The 20201-nt window shown below is 39.3% G+C and overlaps 1 protein-coding gene and 2 pseudogenes across 2 annotated transcripts; 2 read left to right on the top strand and 1 right to left on the bottom strand.

The window, feature by feature from the left end:
- Positions 1-1925: 1925 nt before the first annotated feature.
- Positions 1926-8937, top strand: LOC149097452 (uncharacterized). 2 transcript variants are annotated; one of them, XM_089280356.1, is made up of 4 exons: positions 1926-2003; positions 5754-5797; positions 7356-7418; positions 8071-8937. In XM_089280356.1, the coding sequence occupies exons 1-4, from the start codon at positions 1941-1943 to the stop codon at positions 8804-8806; spliced, it is 906 nt and encodes a 301-aa protein (XP_089136482.1). In that variant the 5' UTR covers positions 1926-1940; the 3' UTR covers positions 8807-8937. The 2 variants fall into 2 exon arrangements, with proteins under 2 accessions (XP_089136482.1, XP_089136483.1); XM_089280357.1 differs by lacking the exons at positions 1926-2003; positions 5754-5797 and adding an exon at positions 6746-6801.
- Positions 8938-11459: 2522 nt separating this feature from the next.
- LOC149097451 (uncharacterized) lies at positions 11460-12202 on the top strand (annotated as a pseudogene).
- Positions 12203-12976: 774 nt separating this feature from the next.
- On the bottom strand, positions 12977-20190 carry LOC149097450 (2-(3-amino-3-carboxypropyl)histidine synthase subunit 1-like; annotated as a pseudogene).
- Between the last annotated feature and the right edge of the window lie 11 nt (positions 20191-20201).

The following is a 20201-nucleotide window of genomic DNA, read 5'->3' as shown; positions in this document are numbered from 1 at the left end:
CGACTTCCACTCGCGAAAAACGTCTGTTCCTCCTTCTCTTCTCCGTCTAGCTAATATGGTCACTTCTCGAAGGGCGGCTGATTTGCACTTCGTTAGCAGGAATAATTTCTTGGTTTATTTATCTTTTGTGATAGGTTTACAGGCTGGGACTGGCAACATTTTTTTTTATCAACAGTTCATTACAATTGAAATGAATTACTGAACATTTCTGTTAAAAACAAAACATTAAAAACAAAACAAAACACGAGTACAGTGGTTTGCCTCTTGCCAGTTGCGGCTTTTAATCGTGTTGCGATTCATTAAATTATTTACTTCCAATATCTAATTGCTTGGCCCTACTTTACATGTCTTTGTCGTTTGTACACAAAACGAGGGCAAACAAAGGATATTTCTTTATTTTCTTTCTTTATTTCGATAATAATATTATTATTATATCTCAGTGAAATAAATTATTTTGCCATTAAATGAAATTTGTCAAAAATAAAACAAAATAAAAACTGAGATGACATTGGGGATTTAATTGTCACCATGACTGGCTGAGAAATTACAATAACCCAATCTCACTAAACAAACCGTTAACAAATTATTAAGAGCGACACTGACTAACGTAGGATATTGCGAAAGAACGCACTGATAGAACGAAATCAATACAAACACATTTTAGAGATCTTGACGGGTTTACATTTCTGCGGTAAACCAGTTGCCATTGTGAAGGCTGTGAAAGAGTTTTCGCTTATAAAACCTAGACTAAACATCTTGAAGAACAAGTGCTATCCTTTGAATGCTGTCAATCATGAAAACAAAGAAAACGCAAAGATCGATTTCTTTTGCTATAACAAAGATCGAGTTCTCAGCATATTTCCCAAACTCGATACTTTTTAACCACTGCTACTATTTTACTAAACCTACATGTTTGCAAAAGAGCGTCAAGTAGTTTGTTTAAAAAACGGTACACAATTTGATGGGCGTAATCATTCCGAAAGGCGCAGGCAGTTCCGAAGTTAAATTCTAGCTTACTATTGTGTGATCTCGGCGTACCTTTCCTATATTTTGCTCTCAGAAAAAATATTGTGCTTTGTTTTTTTATAGGCATGCGTCAAGGGTTTTGTCCATAAAATAACCCACAAAAAATATCTACTAGTAATTGTTCGCGTAACATAAGAAGGTAAAGTTAAACAACCTCCTAAGGATCGCGAGGAAAAGATCTGTATGACCAAATATTAGACATATTAGTTACAGCGGGAGTCACAGTTTTTTTTGGCCGAATTATGTCTTTGCTTGCGTTGTCGTCCGTTTGCAGTGCATAAACCAACGGTTTTGAAACTGGTTTTAAAATACAAGCGACACACGAAGGTACATGTTTTCGGGCGAAAACAGGTGGACAACTGCGAGATTGCAGCACGTGACCCGTACTTGTGCAGCCGCCGCTTTATTTTAGCGTGTCAAATGCTTCTTCGTAACCGTGGTTCATGTTGTGTTGTTCAATGATGTACTACCCTCATTATCGTAAGTTGTCATTTCGCAAAAACTTGGTTGAGGAAATCTAGTTTGTCCTCTATTTTCTAAGATGCGATCATACCTTGCCTCCCCGATGATCACAGGCTGAAGGCAGGTTATTTATTTCAGTATTAAAACAGCTTGAAACCGGCTCTATGTCTACCTGAGAAATAACAATATCCCACGCAGTTTAATAAGTAGAACACATTTCACCATTTGAATGCAGCTAAATAATAATTAGAAATGTCATCAACGCACCAATGGAAAGGCGACAATTTTGACCATCCACACCCACAACTGGTTTTAATCGCCGTTTTCACTGTAATTTAGACAGTCTGTTTTCCAGAGTAAAACAGGTGGGATACGCTAAGAACTTTCCCGTTTCAAATTTTCTCCTTCAACTAAAATTGAAACTACAATCGAAAAACTGACTGCTTATTTGCATGTATTCCTTTTCTGCAGATTTTCAAACAGTACAGTGCTCATTTTCTTCACGAATATCACAGGTAGGTAGAAAGATCAAGGATTGCAATGTTACTGCGTTATTGACACCGCCGTTCACGAACTAAGTTTTAAACTCTCTATACATGGCGAACTTGGCATGTTGCAGGCTTTTTACTATTTTTTTCTGAGTACAAGGCACATGTTTTCACAAGGAAATGCTTTTTTTTTAAATGAACAATTACCGGTAGAGTGGTGCAGTTTCGGTGATAAATAGGTTGTCTGAGTTTAGCCAGGTTTTCTTTGCCTTGATATGTTACAGGCGCTTTAACTTCTCCTCCTCGGAGTCTTGGGTTCCCGAAGCGTTCGGAACTGAGAAGATCGAGTCATCTCTTGGCAACTCCTAATAATTACAAAGAGACCTATACGTATCACTTTCTGAATGTTTTTCTCGCATGCTATAATGTCCAATTGTGCAGTGGTTATCAACTCTAACATGAGGCTCTTTCCTACAATTTTAGTTTGAAATTCAAAACATTCTCATTAGAAAATGAAACAGCATTTTCTGGTTAAATGTACAGAACTAGAAACGGTTTCTCATATTTCCTAAAAAGAAGACAGCCTCCAGGCCATTCACAATTTTCGAAAATGAGTTTCGTCCTCAAAATTTTTGGTCAGATAGAAAGCCGTTGAGGACACGCTTTTTCGGGAAACGCAGGAAGTATTTAAGTCTCAAAGTCGTTGAGCCTCACCTTGTGATTTGCGAAACTGAAGAAACGCTCTTAAATGGTTATTAAACATTACAGAGTTACATTCTTGCGACGAAATGTCTTTTCCTACAAAGTGATTCGCTTATTTGGCGAATATTTGTCAGTATAGACTATTATAACACCAAGCGCTTCCAATTCTCGAGGAATTTTCAAAGAATCACGCAGAAAGTAAAAATATGTTTCTGGAAACATGTTTCCTCGCTTTTAAAGAGCTATGACAGCTAGGAATTGTTTCAGCAAGATCGCGGTCCTGTTCAGGAAAATAGAACGACCGAACACCATGATCTTGCACTAGACTGAAAAAACAAAAACGAAACGGCAACGTCAATTTTACTGTGTAGGAATACAATGACCTGGACCAACGCTTATCGTAATCTTTACTGAGCCGTTCAAACGCAAAGGCAAGCTTTTTGCAATTTAGTTTCAAGACTCTAGAACTCAAAAATAACCCCTGGGTTATTCAGAGACAAACCTATACACGTAAAAGTCAACGTCGCCACAGCTCCATATCAGCCCGTCTAAGTCCAAAACGAACGCTATTTTATTTTATTTCAAGACCGTAGAACTCAGTAACAGCTTTCGTTACCCACAGACCGAAAAAAGAACCAGTACTACCTGTTAAACGACTCTGGCTCCAACCAGGAAATGAAAAAAATTTGACTGACCTGCTGCAAGAAAAACAAACAATTTACATACGCTGGTTCTGACTAAGCCACCGCGGCTGCAACCGGCGCAGCGGGGATTGGTTAGGACGAGTTGAATTTCACTCGAGAATTTCCTCGCGGAAATAAATTTTATTTCAGTCCTCGCGGAAATAAAATATGACGTCTCATCTAGGTTGAGAGCGGCGCCGAGGCTTTTGAGTTTCGACTAAGTCGCCTGGTTACGCCTCACCTGGAGCTCAATGCTTCGCTGTGATTGGTTGGTTTTTAACAGTGTTGATTGGCGCATTTAGATCCTCTCTGTTTTGGTGAGTTGTTTCTTTCGTCTATGAATTAAGATGACCTTAGTAGTTGGAGGGAAATGGCGCTTGTACAAGAAGAAAAGCTCTCATTTCTTTTATCCCATGAAATTAGCTCATTCGCTACGACTTCCACTCGCGAAAAACGTCTGTTCCTCCTTCTCTTCTCCGTCTAGCTAATATGGTCACTTCTCGAAGGGCGGCTGATTTGCACTTCGTTAGCAGGAATAATTTCTTGGTTTATTTATCTTTAGTGATAGGTTTACAGGCTGGGACTGGCAACATTTTTTTTATCAACGGTTCATTATAATTGAAATGAATTACTGAGCATTTCTGTTAAAAACAAAACATTAAAAACAAAACAAAACACGAGTACAGTGGTTTGCCTCTTGCCAGTTGCGGCTTTTAATCGTGTTGCGATTCATTAAATTATTTACTTCCAATATCTAATTGCTTGGCCCTACTTTACATGTCTTTGTCGTTTGTACACAAAACGAGGGCAAACAAAGGATATTTCTTTATTTTCTTTCTTTATTTCGATAATAATATTATTATTATATCTCAGTGAAATAAATTATTTTGCCATTAAATGAAATTTGTCAAAAATAAAACAAAATAAAAACTGAGATGACATTGGGGATTTAATTGTCACCATGACTGGCTGAGAAATTACAATAACCCAATCTCACTAAACAAAACGTTAACAAATTATTAAGAGCAACACTGACTAACGTAGGATATTGCGAAAGAACGCACTGATAGAACGAAATCAATACAAACACATTTTAAAGATCTTGACGGGTTTACATTTCTGCGGTAAACCAGTTGCCGTTGTGAAGGCTGTGAAAGAGTTTTCGCTTATAAAACCTAGACTAAACATCTTGAAGAACAAGTGCTATCCTTTGAATGCTGTCAATCATGAAAACAAAGAAAACGCAAAGATCGATTTCTTTTGCTATAACAAAGATCGAGTTCTCAGCATATTTCCCAAACTCGATACTTTTTAACCACTGCTACTATTTTACTAAACCTACATGTTTGCAAAAGAGCGTCAAGTAGTTTGTTTAAAAAACGGTACACAATTTGATGGGCGTAATCATTCCGAAAGGCGCAGGCAGTTCCGAAGTTAAATTCTAGCTTACTATTGTGTGATCTCGGCGTACCTTTCCTATATTTTGCTCTCAGAAAAAATATTGTGCTTTGTTTTTTTATAGGCATGCGTCAAGGGTTTTGTCCATAAAATAACCCACAAAAAATATCTACTAGTAATTGTTCGCGTAACATAAGAAGGTAAAGTTAAACAACCTCCTAAGTATCGCGAGGAAAAGATCTGTATGACCAAATATTAGACATATTAGTTACAGCGGGAGTCACAGTTTTTTTTGGCCGAATTATGTCTTTGCTTGCGTTGTCGTCCGTTTGCAGTGCATAAACCAACGGTTTTGAAACTGGTTTTAAAATACAAGCGACACACGAAGGTACATGTTTTCGGGCGAAAACAGGTGGACAACTGCGAGATTGCAGCACGTGACCCGTACTTGTGCAGCCGCCGCTTTATTTTAGCGTGTCAAATGCTTCTTCGTAACCGTGGTTCATGTTGTGTTGTTCAATGATGTACTACCCTCATTATCGTAAGTTGTCATTTCGCAAAAACTTGGTTGAGGAAATCTAGTTTGTCCTCTATTTTCTAAGATGCGATCATACCTTGCCTCCCCGATGATCACAGGCTGAAGGCAGGTTATTTATTTCAGTATTAAAACAGCTTGAAACCGGCTCTATGTCTACCTGAGAAATAACAATATCCCACGCAGTTTAATAAGTAGAACACATTTCACCATTTGAATGCAGCTAAATAATAATTAGAAATGTCATCAACGCACCAATGGAAAGGCGACAATTTTGACCATCCACACCCACAACTGGTTTTAATCGCCGTTTTCACTGTAATTTAGACAGTCTGTTTTCCAGAGTAAAACAGGTGGGATACGCTAAGAACTTTCCCGTTTCAAATTTTCTCCTTCAACTAAAATTGAAACTACAATCGAAAAACTGACTGCTTATTTGCATGTATTCCTTTTCTGCAGATTTTCAAACAGTACAGTGCTCATTTTCTTCACGAATATCACAGGTAGGTAGAAAGATCAAGGATTGCAATGTTACTGCGTTATTGACACCGCCGTTCACGAACTAAGTTTTAAACTCTCTATACATGGCGAACTTGGCATGTTGCAGGCTTTTTACTATTTTTTTCTGAGTACAAGGCACATGTTTTCACAAGGAAATGCTTTTTTTTTAAATGAACAATTACCGGTAGAGTGGTGCAGTTTCGGTGATAAATAGGTTGTCTGAGTTTAGCCAGGTTTTCTTTGCCTTGATATGTTACAGGCGCTTTAACTTCTCTTCCTCGGAGTCTTGGGTTCCCGAAGCGTTCGGAACTGAGAAGATCGAGTCATCTCTTGGCAACTCCTTATAATTACAAAGAGACCTATACGTATCACTTTCTGAATGTTTTTCTCGCATGCTATAATGTCCAATTGTGCAGTGGTTATCAACTCTAACATGAGGCTCTTTCCTACAATTTTAGTTTGAAATTCAAAACATTCTCATTAGAAAATGAAACAGCATTTTCTGGTTAAATGTACAGAACTAGAAACGGTTTCTCATATTTCCTAAAAAGAAGACAGCCTCCAGGCCATTCACAATTTTCGAAAATGAGTTTCGTCCTCAAAATTTTTGGTCAGATAGAAAGCCGTTGAGGACACGCTTTTTCGGGAAACGCAGGAAGTATTTAAGTCTCAAAGTCGTTGAGCCTCACCTTGTGATTTGCGAAACTGAAGAAACGCTCTTAAATGGTTATTAAACATTACAGAGTTACATTCTTGCGACGAAATGTCTTTTCCTACAAAGTGATTCGCTTATTTGGCGAATATTTGTCAGTATAGACTATTATAACACCAAGCGCTTCCAATTCTCGAGGAATTTTCAAAGAATCACGCAGAAAGTAAAAATAAAATCAGTCCCCTTTTACCGCGTCTAAACGAACATATATGGAAATTTCACACCTTTTCTACCTTTGGAATTCCTTTGAAAACAATTGCCGTTACCAAGACTGTGGAACTTGATGTATTCAAGGTAAACGAGGTGGACAAAGCGAAATGGGAATGAAAAATATCAATATTGAGTTATTGACTGCCAATAGACCATTTTAGAGTTGTCTGCTCGGTGACCTGGCCTTTGAATGGCAGCGAGGCGGGAGGTGACCTTGTTTTCATACAGACCTCACCGCTTTTGTTGTGTAAATCAAGTTGTTCTAATGCTGACTAGGTGACTTGGGTACAAATTTATCTTCTATCTTGTTTAGGATTTCTTTACAGCATTATGGCTACGAAATCTGACTAGTCTAAATAGTTTAAAGAAAGTGCATTTTTGCTAGCAAGTCACTTAAAATAATCCGACAATATCCGGCATAGTTTGCAAGAGGAACTTCAAAGATTCTGGAGTTTCAACAATATGACCCAAAAGTATTATTAAAATGTTATAGAGTCGTCAGAAAATATTTCCGATAAATCTCCTGGAATTAACTCCCGATGTAGAGATCACAAAGTACAAAGATAGTGCATATGCATGTTTTAATTATCAACAACCGGTAATTTATTCGACTAAATAAGTATAAATTTATTTCCTAGGTTAATCATGGACGTCAAGTTGCATCTGTGCCTTTTGCTGAGTGTTTTTGGAGCCATTAGCTGGTAGGTATCAGAATTAAAGGACTGAAGAAAGTTATAGGAAACGCGTTTCTTAAAAGGGTCCGGATGATTATCGAACGTTTTCTTTCAGATTCCTCTATTATATCGCCAGATGCCACCAAATATCCAAAGATATAGGATTAAAATATTCTACGGGGTAGAGTAGAACAAGTATTTTGGAGGAACTCTTCAAATTTAATTTCGAGACAGGATGTCAAAATTTTGGTAAACTTTTGAATCTCCGAGTTCATATCTTTTTGCTATCGAGTTTTTTTTACACGTACCCGGCCATGCTTATTTAATGTCATCTTTTTGCGTTTCAAACAATACTTGGGTTATATTCGAACCGATGTTTCAAAAGGTTTTGGATGCGTACAATACCACATGATTAAACTATCAAAACACTATTTACATGAAACAAACCAAGCTCTACAGTGTTTAAACAAGTTTGGCATCTTAAAAAGCCTATATTGTTAATGATACTTCCAGTGTTTCAACGGATACCATCAAAATCTGTATACATTGCACTAAGCCGAGAGGGTTGGCAAGCAAATTAGGGAATTAGTGGGTGTTTCCTTAATGAAGCAGCAGATTTTCACATCTACATGCAGCATTAAAATGATTAAATCATTTCGTCTTGTCTCCTTTGTTCCAGCTCCCCAGCTTGCAAGAATCTGCTGTTTGGAGTGACAAATGGTAAACTCTACGCGAGAACTCCTCCCCAATATGCCAAAGACAATTGGCTTGGATCAGCCAGAGTAATAGGGACAGCGGGTTGGAATGACTTCCAATTCCTGTTCTTCCACCCAGATGGTACCTTATATGGTGTTTGGAATGGCAAGTTCTACAAGGGGCCACCTCGTCAGGGCTCCTGGGCCGCAGACTGGATCAAAAAAGCCACCCAGATTGGAAGTGGTTGGAACGCCTTCAAGTTCCTCTTCTTTGATCCTAAGGGAGTGCTGTATGGCGTTTATGGAAATAAGTTGTACAAAAGGTTCCCACCAACTTCCCGTCGTGACAACTGGATTAGATCCGCCACACTGGTGGGGTCAGGTCGATGGTCGGTCTTTCAGTTTCTCTTCTTCGACCCACGGGGAATCTTATACGGCGTGGAAAACGGCAAGTTTCTCAAGAGGGCTCCTCCCAAATTTGCGAGTGACAACTGGCTACGATCAGCCACACTCATTGGCACTGGCGGCTGGAATCGTTTTCAGTTCCTTTTCTTCATGGCTGATGGTGACTTGTACGGCGTTCACAGTGGCAGGTTCTACAAACGATCAGTCCCAACCCATAGAGGTGACAACTGGTTGCGCTCCGCGAAGATGATTGGCACAGGTGGCTGGTCTGTGTTCAAATACCTGATGTCGCCTCTGCAACAGTGCAGGCAGTAGATGGGAACACACATCGGATTAAAATATAGACTGTCAAACGTAACTGTAATGGTCACTAGATCAGTAAATGGTTTATGGGTTTCTTTCTTTGTACGAGTTAATACCAAGAAATAAAAGGGGAATGACGAACACTTTTGAGATCTTTCCTTTATACTCGTCTTTCGAGTAAGGTTGTAATGAACACATAGATCTGGAACGTACCCAGTAGATGACCTCCCTACTAAGCACCATCCAAGTCTTGGTTGCCTCATTTCTTGCACTCCGCGCTAGCTCTCACTATAGCCACGGCCTATTCTGCAAGTTAGGAATACCAACACTCGAAATGCCAGATGAAGCATGTGACCATTATCTGAATTTAAATTAAGATTTGTCAGTTGAAGAAATTGTAGTGGGAGCAGAATTAAGACTATGCCAGAAATAATATCGTTTAAAAGGAATTAGCACTTGCAGTTTATATGACTTCAAGCAGCTCTGTCAATATCAACACTCATAAAAGCAATTGTCTGATCAAAATCTTATTTGAATTGATTATTGGGGTCCCCAAAATAATCCCGTAGGCTTTAGCGCGGCCACTTAGGCTCTTGCCCACAGCTGTTTTCCAGTGGAAGCTATTGGATACATCTTGTTATCTTGGGAGAGCGTGTTACCTAGCTTTGGAACGGCCTAAGTACTATAACCCGAGGCAAGTGGCGTTTGCTCATGAGTTTTGAAGAGGTATATTTTTGGATGCAGCAGAATTTGCTATTTCCCTTCGAAAATACCTTTTAATTATCCACAGGTATTCTTACTAAACGCTTCGCTATTACGTTATAAGATGGAGCCATTCATTATTAAAATTTCATGACAAGGTTTCAGCCGAATTAGACAGATGTAAGTAAATAGCGTCACCATATTTCGCGTTTATCAGTGTAAGCGCCATGCTCATCGCAGAACAGAATATGCAAAATTAAGACGATGACTTAAGAGGTTTGTGCATTAGAGCCAAGACTCGAATAATGCTTGTCACAATTACTTCACAGAATTGTCAAATGTCACAACACCTTTAACTGTTAAGATTCGACTAGAGACTTGCCACAACTCCTTGAATTGTTTCGGCTTAGACCGAAATTTAAAAGCACACCTCATAGTTGTCAAGAATACATATCGTCCTTGGAAGCTTGAATTAACACTTTTCACCAACGCAATATATCTCACATTTTTCAATTTTAGCAGATTTAATCGTATCTCGAGCAAGAAGGCCACTTTTTCCTTGTATCTATTTGTACTGTACTATAAGGCAGAGTGGTCGGATTACAGAGCTGAATTCTACAGACTATTGTGGCGGTGGAAATTCGAAATGAGAGAGAAAGACCCACTGATTCTAAAGTGTTTCATCTGTTCATAGCAACATTACTCAACCGTTCGCTCGCTTGATGACGCTTAGTTGCCGACGGTATACCACTGGTTCAGCGGTATTACCTAGACTTACAAAAGGATTGTACAGTGGAACCCAACCTCAGCTCGTTCCCAGGGTCTTTTCCTTGGCTTGGGAAAAGACCCTGGGAACGAGGTTGAGTGGAACCCCGCCTTACGACCACCCCGTGAATACGGTCACGTTATTACGGCCATTTTATTCAAGCCCGAAAAAAAGCTCAGTCAGTCATTTTCTTATTTAAAGAACTCTTTAATATGGCCACCCCGTCAATACGGCCAGACTTTTGTGGCCCGTTGTTGACCGGAATAACGGGGTTCCACTGTATCTTTATCCTAGTGATTAGGAAAAACCGTTACACTGTATTTGGAGCTTAATTGTGACTAGTACAGTTATATTGGTTCGGTCCTTCGTGTCGTGTTTACTTCTGTATAGGTTGTCACACCTTGCAAATTCTGTTCGAGTTGTTATTGGTGCCAAGTCAAACTTCGGTCTTCATAAATCTAAGTCATGTTCAAAATTACGTTAATAATTCATGCAGCACAAGAGAAGATAAAAGAGCTCTACATCACTCAAGTGTAACACAAAGCAAGGTAAAACATGCAAACCCACCACCTGGAGTTAAGTGGCTTGTATTAATTTAGAGAAAAAATAATACGAACTGAAACGATTGCAGGTAAATGTGTCACACCTGTCTAAGTCTCCCTATTAAAAAACAACAAAATCTGGACTTTTGGCGAGCATAATGTGCAAAGGATAGTAAAGGACTGTTTACGAGGAGAGGGTTACCCTAGCAAGAGGGTTACCCTGCCAAGCGGGTTACCCTAGCACTCACACATTCCCTCTTTTTTCTTCATCGTGTTTACAAGGCAGCTAGGGTTACCCGGGTAGGCGGGTTACCCTATCTGCGTGCTAGGGTTACCCTAGCAGGCGCGTCAACTTTTACCCCTGTAAATACTCCAGGTAGGGTTAACCTGCCAACCCGAGTTAACTTTCTAATTGTTTCCAGACTCCTCGCATTAAGTTGTCCCGGGTTGTAGGGTTACCCTACCTGTGAAATTTTGCTTGTAAACCCGAATTTCGTTTGCCCTCCAGCTAGGGCTAACCCGCTTGCTAGGGTAACCCTCCTTGTAAACAGGCCCCAAGACGTTAAACCAAGGTTAAATTACCTACAAGGTAATCAATAAAAATGATGAACTGGTCTGGTTTTTTTTATTTTTATTATTATTTTTTTGTAGTATCATGGCATGTCTTGAACTCTTTGGTGTCGTGAACCATGATGGCAAATTCTACGTGAGGACTTCACCACAATGTGCCAGCCCCGACTGGCTTGGAACAGCTAAAGAAATCGGAACAGATGGCTGGAACGACTTCGAACATCTATTCTTCCATCCAGACGGTACCTGATATGTGTTATGAATGACAAGTTCTACAAGGGGCCGTCTCCTCAAGGCTCCTCGGCTAGAGAGTGGATCAACCAAGCCACCCTTATCGGAAATGTGGGACGGAGGTGCTTCCAGTTCCTTTTCTTTGATCCTGACGGTATACTGTATGGTGTTTACAAAAGTAAGTTTTATAAGAGGCTCCCGCCTGGATTCCCAGGGACTGATCCTAAATGGCTTGGTATAGCATCACTTGTGGGATCCGACGGGTGGTCAATCTTCAAATTCCTCTTCTTCGATCCAATAGGCACCTTGTACGGAGTCATTAAAGGAAACCTGTATCGGCGTTCTCCTCCCACGGATCCAGCTAACTGCTGGTTAGTAACCCCTTCACAAATTGGCACAGGGGGCTGGGAGGATTTTCAGTTTCTCTTCTTCATGCCGGATAACGACTTGTACGTCGTCCGCCAAGACAAATTTTTCAAGCGATCACCCCCAACCCATGGAAACAGTGATGATTGGGTGGGCTCCGCAGAAACTATTGGCTCAGTTGGCTGGTCTATGTTCAAATTTCTGATGTCTCCTGTACCCGGTCGACACTAAAACTGTGTGGCTCGCAGACGAGAACTTGAAATGCAGTGAAATGCAGTGACAATCGTTATGATGACGGTGACAATCAACAAACAAATGTGAACGTCACTGTCTGGCTTTATGACAACCTCATTAGTAACGACCAGTTCAGTTCTTTAAAAATTACAGTCCTCTGACGAAAACCATCTCATGCGCAATCTGCCTTCCAAGGAATATCAGTTGGACAAACACATGCCAAAGACATACTATGTTCTGATACAAATTCCTTTCAACAATTTTTTGTTCTTTTTTATCGTTTTTGTTTATTCACCCTCCCCCCCCCCCCCCCTTTTGACTTTTTTCTGTTTAATTTCCAATGTATTTTACCACCTAATAGAATTCAAACCTTGGAGGCTCACGAAGTTTTTGAAGCTATGTAATACTTAAATATAATGGGAGAAAATGCGCAACAGTCAAAATTAATGTCTCAATCAAGATGATAGCCAATCCTAATGTTGTTTTTGTCTCAAGGGCGATCGAATTCTAATTTCTCCTTACAATATCGAGTCACTGTCAAACAGAAAAATAACGAGAATACTGAAGAGAATCATGGACCAGGGGATAAAGAGGAAAATGGCAATGTATATATCAGGGGAAATTGATCTTTTAAGGGTACGCCCGTAAGAAGAAAAGAAGTCTGAATTTGAGCTGTCGCATATTTGTTTGCACTTAATCAAAGCCCAAGAGGTGGTTTCGTTTTCAACCTCGCTCTACCATATGATTATAATAAGTATGAATCTGCTACAGTTACGATTGCATACATTTTATTTTTCATTTGCAGTTCCTGGGAAATTGCTGTGGGTGAACGTTCGTTTAGCCATTGCCATTTTGACTCTTTTTTCACGGTATATTTTACAATACGCTGGTAGCAGCTTGTATAATTGTAGAATTACGGACGAGATATTATTTCGTTTAAATATTTCAACAGCCCTTTTATGTCGCAACTTGGACGCGAGTTAGATCTCTGCTATTTGGAATGCTGTCTTCTGTCGTTTGAATCATTCTGCGTGCGTTCTTGTTAACTCACGCCAACCTTGTTCAACTTATGTAGGTTCTCTTGATGGCATTTTCCACAACATTCGGTGCTTTGTCCGCCACAGCCATCTTTGTTATGCATGTTTGAGTGTATATTTTCTGAGGATAGTTTTTCAGTGTGTAAGTTCTTTCTCCTCCTACTTATAGACACCTGTCTGTTATTTTCATTATTCACGGTCCACGGACCCAAGCTGACATTTGCGTAGAAATCCATTGGATAATCCCGTTGCCATTCAATCTCTTCAAGTACAACTGACGCCTGTTGGGTCGACATAAAACTCTTAGTCAGAGCGGGTACTCCTTAATACAGATTGCTAGAGATTTCCTTCTGAGAATTTGCGAGTACACGTACAATGCATTTCCACAATGTATTTTCATTCTCTGCAGAATTTATTTTCACTTTCACCGCCTGAAAAGCGGGAATTCTCTGCCTGATTTTCCCAATTTTTTTCCATCGAAACACTCAAACCGTCAACTTGTGAAATTCCAATCAGATTAGTTAAGTCAACATTGAGCCTTCGTTAGTTCGTAGCAGCACAATGCGTACCACAAGGTGAGCTTTGATCTAGGTAAATTGTCTAGTTGTTGATGGAAACAGACTGCGAACAAGAACCAATGTCAGTCAACCACTAAGATCGCCAGTGTCGTCATCTTCCCAAGCGGCCGACATAACAATTTTTCCTACTACTTAAATTTGGATTGGTCAGTAAGAAAAATCAATAATAAAATCTATTAACATCACGTCACCTTCTGTCACGCGTGCCTCAGAAACAAGTTTAAGACATGAACTGCAATCCAAGATGGCGACTGCTCGTCCAGTCACCTACTTGGGTCTCACTGTCAAGCTGTGCCCATAGTGGCAGTGAGTAATGGGCTACGAAAATGTAATTGCTGGTAACGAGACGTTAATCGTAAGTTGAACTTATAAAATCGGAGAGCAAAGTAATTAAAAAAACAAACGGTTGATTTACCTCGTAAGGTGACAGGAGAGGTTTAGGAAAAGCGTAACCCTAATCGATGGACAGTCGTGGACATGCCACCTGTACCCATCTGTTAAAATGATAAGATGGAAGATTAGTTCCATTAAGTAACGATGGCTTGATTATCTTAAGGAGCTACGTCACGGTTTGCACATCCTGAAAAGTTCGTCGTTTGGAATCCGTGTTAATCGTCTCTATCCTTAACCATCCTTGTTCCTTTATGGTTTATTATTATCTCTTTGGTGTTTTTCTATCTTAGTAAACTACTTTTTTCAGTTTTTCTTCAATTTAAAGGTAATTTTGTACATAGCCAAAATAACCTGGATACCGTGCCTGAGCTGCTAAGTAGCCATAACTATTTTCATGAGTAGAACAGGTTGCACTGTTCGGTTCTACAGTTTGGTCGGGTTGGTTTCAACAAAGAGTCAGGAAACCGTAAGAGTGTGAACTGAACAAAAAATGTGATAAACACGAGGAAATTTTGATAAATGGATACGAAATGATTGCGCAACAGCTCTGTGAAAAGCTATTCTACCGACAAACATTTAAGCGGCAAAGAAGTAACTTCACAGGGAAGGAGCTGTGTAATTTAGGAAATAGTAGGGGTGGGACAGAGTAACAGAAAAACTACCTTTGCCTAATGCACCTGCACTGTAACTGAAGGAATAGGCGAATGAAGTGTTTCGCTGTCTGGCTCAAAACACACATTAGCACCTCTCTGTCTTGTGTTCCCTTGAGTACTCCCGACGGGGTTTGCATCAAAGTGTTACCTAGTTACGAACTTCACCTTATGACGTTAAGTCGACGTAAAATCGTTCGAGTACTCGCGCTATTGTCCAAATGGAAAACAAGAATCGGAAAATCTTCGGCTACCTCGACGAAGATTCGCCGAAAACTACAATTGTGTTCCTGACTGAAAAAAATAGTCCTCTATTACCTTCATCTCTGTTACGACTGTGGCTAGTGCAAGAATCAATAACAACTGTCCTCTATGTAGAGAAATAATTCGACAATTCAACACTAAAAGAAACTTACGCATCAACATCTTCGAACAAACGAAGTTTATCCGGGAAAATTTCAGACATCAACACAATCACATACTCAAGTCCTGCCTTGATAAACCTCCGTTCCAAATTCTGAAAATGACAATCGTATAATAAAGAATTTAGTTAAAAATGCAATCTCTTTTTGAGGGTTTCAAACGTTAAAAAGTCAAGGAGTTAATCTTCATTCTTGTAGGCTCCTTAATACCTCCACAACAAGCGCTCTGACCCTGTCTCTGTTTTTATCACAAAAAGCACTTCCTTTTTGCCATTTAGTTTCACATTAAATTCCTTTACGGAGAAACATTGCCATTTCATTCCCCTTAATGTGCTTTATTTCTGAAGATTTCCCCATCCAATACGAATTAAACATACGCGCGTTCATTTGAAATACGTACTTTTCTAGAAACAAAACCGCACATTTTCTGTTAAAAATACTTTAGTTCAGTTGAAGTAGGAGAGCAATACGCCCAGAGGTTGTAGCTACTAGACTACGATGCAATTTAATTTTTTACCGTACCCAAATTCGCAATTACCCAATAACAAGCCGTGTCTACTGTCCTGATATCCTGCAATATCAAGTCACTGACCTGATACGGCTACGATATCATGCTCCCTTGACCGAAAATTTGGGTACGGTAATAACTAATCGTACCTTTTCGGCACGCTCAGGCTCGTTTGGTCTCGCCATGAGTATTTTGGCTCGACTGCGTGTCGCCAAAATACGAACCAGGGCTCGAAAATACTCGCCTGATATGCCGCCGAAATAAAGAAACTGCTGGTCGCTATTGTACCTCTAACACCTTTGGACTCCCTTGTCTCCCTAATGTGCTGAGAATAAGTCCAAATTTCCTGGCCTTTGATGCGGTACTTATGGCTTCTTTTCTAGCTTTAAACATGGTTTCAATATCGTAATATTCTCTGGAAAATACTTTACTGTATGGATCGTACCTATTGTAGTCAACGTCCAACACGCTACTTGGCCTTTAACCGCTAAGTCGAAATGTACAATTTAACGAGTGCGAACAGAAGCGATGAAAAGGGAGCGGTTGCTACAAACAAAATAAATTACAAGTTATAGACGAATACAATAAAAGAAACAGAAATAACGAGCCGAAGGTAGACGATACTTACAAACGTTGTATGACTAGGAAGCTAAGGTACACGTAAAAAAAAAAGGAAAACGGCAGGGAGGTAAACGAGACGAGATGACGGTAGCGTCGCGAAGAAAATGCACAAATAAACTAGAAAGACGCATACAAAAGGGGACTGAAACAAAGCAAAATTATGCGAAAAAACCTAACAGAACATCGATAACGTGAAAGCGAGATAAACGAAAAGAATGCGATGATCACGAAAGAATGCACGCACAAACGGAAAAAATAACAATTAAATGCGGCTGCAACAGTACCTGTGAAACGGGAATAAATATTATCATGCAATGATGAATGCATGCTTCCCACAAACGTCACTTTTCAAAATTCCCTGACTTTTCCCTGATAAAAATATTAAAATTTCCCTGATCAACACAAAATGTCAGATATAGTAGCGGCTTCTAGCATGAACGTAGAGCCGCCCTAATTTCTACTCGTTCATTAAGACGGATGAGTTTTCAACAAATTTCTTTCTTTTAGGAAAAAAAAAATTTCCTTCTTTTAGGAAAAATATCATTGAGATCACAGTGATACCAAATGTTCCTTCCAGCCTTCAATGGTATTAAGTCAGCCGTGTTAAGATATTTCAATTTCCCCTGACTTTTCTTCAAAATGTCAATTTTTTCCTGACTCAGAATAAAATTCCCAGATTTTTCCCTGACCTTGAAGAATTTTATTTTTCCCTGGCCATTTCCTAACCTCTGGCAACCCTGTAAATGACAAAACGTTCTGTTGACAAGCCAAACAAGCCCTGGGCTCTTCGTCATTCCTTTTTCAGTCTGTAGCATGGATAGACCATTGCAGGAGTATTGTTATTGTTACTTGATAGGATGCTAGTCCGCAACCCCCCCTCCCACCTCACCCTTCCCCTTCCCCTTCCCCTCCCCATCCCCCCTCCCTCCCAACCAATTCTTTGCAATATACAGTAATTACAGGCCAGACTTCCCTAGCGATTGAACAGTACACGTCTATACTTAACAATTACATTATGAGCTCGGGATTTCCATCTTGCATAGAAATCGAGAGCGAATAATCTGTTTTAGTATAAATATATATTAGTCGTTCAAAAATTTATCTAAATCCTCTTCACAGACACTTCGAAAACGCAAAGGAGCGGCCATCACTTTGTTAACAACCACACACTGCTAAGCTACTGACTATTTTAAGAGTCATTTTTGTTCATTTGTTTATTCGCCATTTCCACATCCCCCATAATACACCTAGTTTGCCCCCCCAAAATTTTGCATAAGCATTGTCTTCAGTTTCTCTTGGGATGACTGTAATACCCAGGAGAAACGGGAAACAAAGGTTATGGAGAATTTTGGGGGGCAAACAAGGCGTATTATGGGGGATGTGGAAATGGCAAATTGAAGAAATTCTGCCTCTTGTACTTTTAACTTGAAGATATGAGTTAGAATAATTTATCTTGAATTCTTTTTTTTTTTTTTAAAGAACTGCCATCTGGAGCAATCAGATGTGGCATGACACTACCCCTTGATTCTTTTTAAGTTTCGTACCTGTACGCTGGTATAGACGGGTTAGCAATCATTACAGCTTCCAGATGAAACCTTCCATCTCCAAGATAACTAAAACAATGAAGAATACTGGTCAATGGCTTCAATAATCTAAAATCTGGGTCAGCAGGCCACAGAAAATAGAAATTAGCAGTTTACAAAGCTTGGGAAAATGTATTATCTACATTACTTGCAAAACATGTTGGACGTTTTATTTCCATACACTTTTTATCTCATTTCGGACAAATTTCAGACAAAAATTTAGGACACTTTGCTGAAACATAGCTACCGTAAATTTACGGATAGCCATACAAAACACGAATTAGACTGAAACAACATCAAAAGATGTTACTTTTACTGCACTGTCAAGGTTTTACAAAAAAACCAACAAGAAAATAAAACAAATTCTATCAAGCCGTTACGTATGTCAAGTCGTGTCTCAACTAGAGTTCACTCCATAAATCCCGGCATAAAGGAAACTTGGCACTTTGGAACTACTTCAAAGTTTTACATTGTACTGTTAATATTTCAGACGCTTGAAAGTTTTCGGACACTTGCTTTGCTCGAAATTAAACTTTTTGGCAAGTAATGTCAGTGTAATGTACGTTGTCCTAACTGGAAAACCAGAGAGCTGTCTCACTATCATGGGAGGTAAATAATTATTGCTTCTAGAGTGAAGGTTTGAACATTGTACAGTTCTTTTTTTCTTTTTTTAACACATTTTTAACAGGTTGAACGTGACTTGCTTGGTATGTCTATTTGTAGCACTGACAGCAATTGGCAACGTTTCTCGGGTCATGCATAAAACGTTCATCAGTGTGGTACAAGGAAATGGAACATACACTTGGGTCAGCTGAGGATGACAGAAGTTTCTGTCGAAACATGTTTTATAAACTCAAACGTTTTGTCGTTTTCTTAAAATTCTTAATCTGCAATAAATGTTAAAACTACTACAAAATGTAAAGAACTGCATTTGAAGGTAATTTGGGGAGTCTCACAATCATTGCTACGTGTAATTACATTGAAGAATGCAAAACACCTTTAGGAGTACAGGGCAGGGTTTTCATTAAGGGCCGGACATCGGGAAAATCGACTGGCTATGAGGACGATTTTGCCTATTCCAACTGGTTTGACCATCTAGAGGAAAGTTTTTTTATAAAGGAGTTCAGATAAAATAGCCTTCCTGCTGAAATCGTTAAGTGAAACCCCTGCAAGTCACTTGAGACAATCTTGGAATGTTGCTTATTCTAGGCAAATGAGTGGATATGAGTTTGACTGTACAGCTGTAAACTGTACTATAAAATTTGTATTTCAGTTAATAAATGCTAATAAGGCTTACAGTGTAACTTGCACAGCCCTTTGAATTTCAAGCCAGAAATATGAAGATTCTGAGCCTCACTATCTTACATGAAAGCATCTTTGTGTTTTATTCTAGGAGCTGTACAGTCAAGAATCTCTCCAGGGGACAAGGGCTTACACTGTGGAATCTCCACCTTGTAGTCTTTACACAAATCTTCATACACGGCCTGCATGATGAACACAAAAGGAAGATTATACCTAGTTAAGCATAACTTAAATTCTGTATGAAGGAGCATGTAGTTTTGCACTCAAATGGGAAAATGGAATTTAAAAGGTGCTGAATGCGTGGCTCTAGAAAATATCCACACAAGTACCATTAACAGGAGATTGGAAGAGGGAGGCCAAGAGGACAGTGATCTTCTGAGTAAGGGGCTGGGAGGGGAGGGTGGGGGCTTCAAACTCAATAACCCTTCATGGGTAGGGTATAGATATTTTTATTGATTTTTATTCCAAAATGCCAGAAGGGAATTCATGGCCACCAATTTTCTAAAATGTTAAACAACCGATTCATACAATCAAATCTAACAGTTGACATACCTGAAGAGTTGCCACAAATTGTATCGTGCTCACTATCGCCAATGATGTCCCAGCTTCAAAGTTGTACCTGACTGTGTCTACAAATTAAAATGGCTGGCGTCCAATTTGATGTCCACAAATACATATAACATCTTGATTCCTTTTGTAGAGTCAATTGGAACTGTGAAGAGAGTAATCAGTATTTTTAACAGGTCAATTTTTTCAAATTTTTTCAGATCTTTTTCCAGTAGTGTTATGGCTGCAATCATATCTATCATCATGTCTACATTTAATTGCTATTGTTGGACATCTATTACTATGGAATTTACATACTTGAGCCAAGTATTACGTCCAATGAACATAAAGGGACA

Source organism: Orbicella faveolata, unplaced genomic scaffold (genome assembly GCF_042242905.1).
Source record: "Orbicella faveolata isolate gen_17 unplaced genomic scaffold, um_ofav_v1 contig_47, whole genome shotgun sequence".
Lineage (NCBI taxonomy): Eukaryota > Metazoa > Cnidaria > Anthozoa > Scleractinia > Merulinidae > Orbicella > Orbicella faveolata.
The sequence above is the reverse complement of the archived record's forward strand: the minus strand, read 5'-3'. Positions and strand labels throughout refer to the sequence as shown.

What these genes read in the sequence shown, in the direction of transcription:
- LOC149097452 (XM_089280356.1), top strand. Translation starts at nt 1,941, where the DNA reads ATGTATTCCTTTTCTGCAGATTTTCAAACAGTACAGTGCTCATTTTCT. An exon ending in TTTCTTCACGAATATCACAG is followed by an intron (nt 2,004 to 5,753) that starts GTAGGTAGAAAG and finishes CCTTTTCTGCAG; the next exon opens with ATTTTCAAACAGTACAGTGC. An exon ending in TTTCTTCACGAATATCACAG is followed by an intron (nt 5,798 to 7,355) that starts GTAGGTAGAAAG and finishes TTTATTTCCTAG; the next exon opens with GTTAATCATGGACGTCAAGT.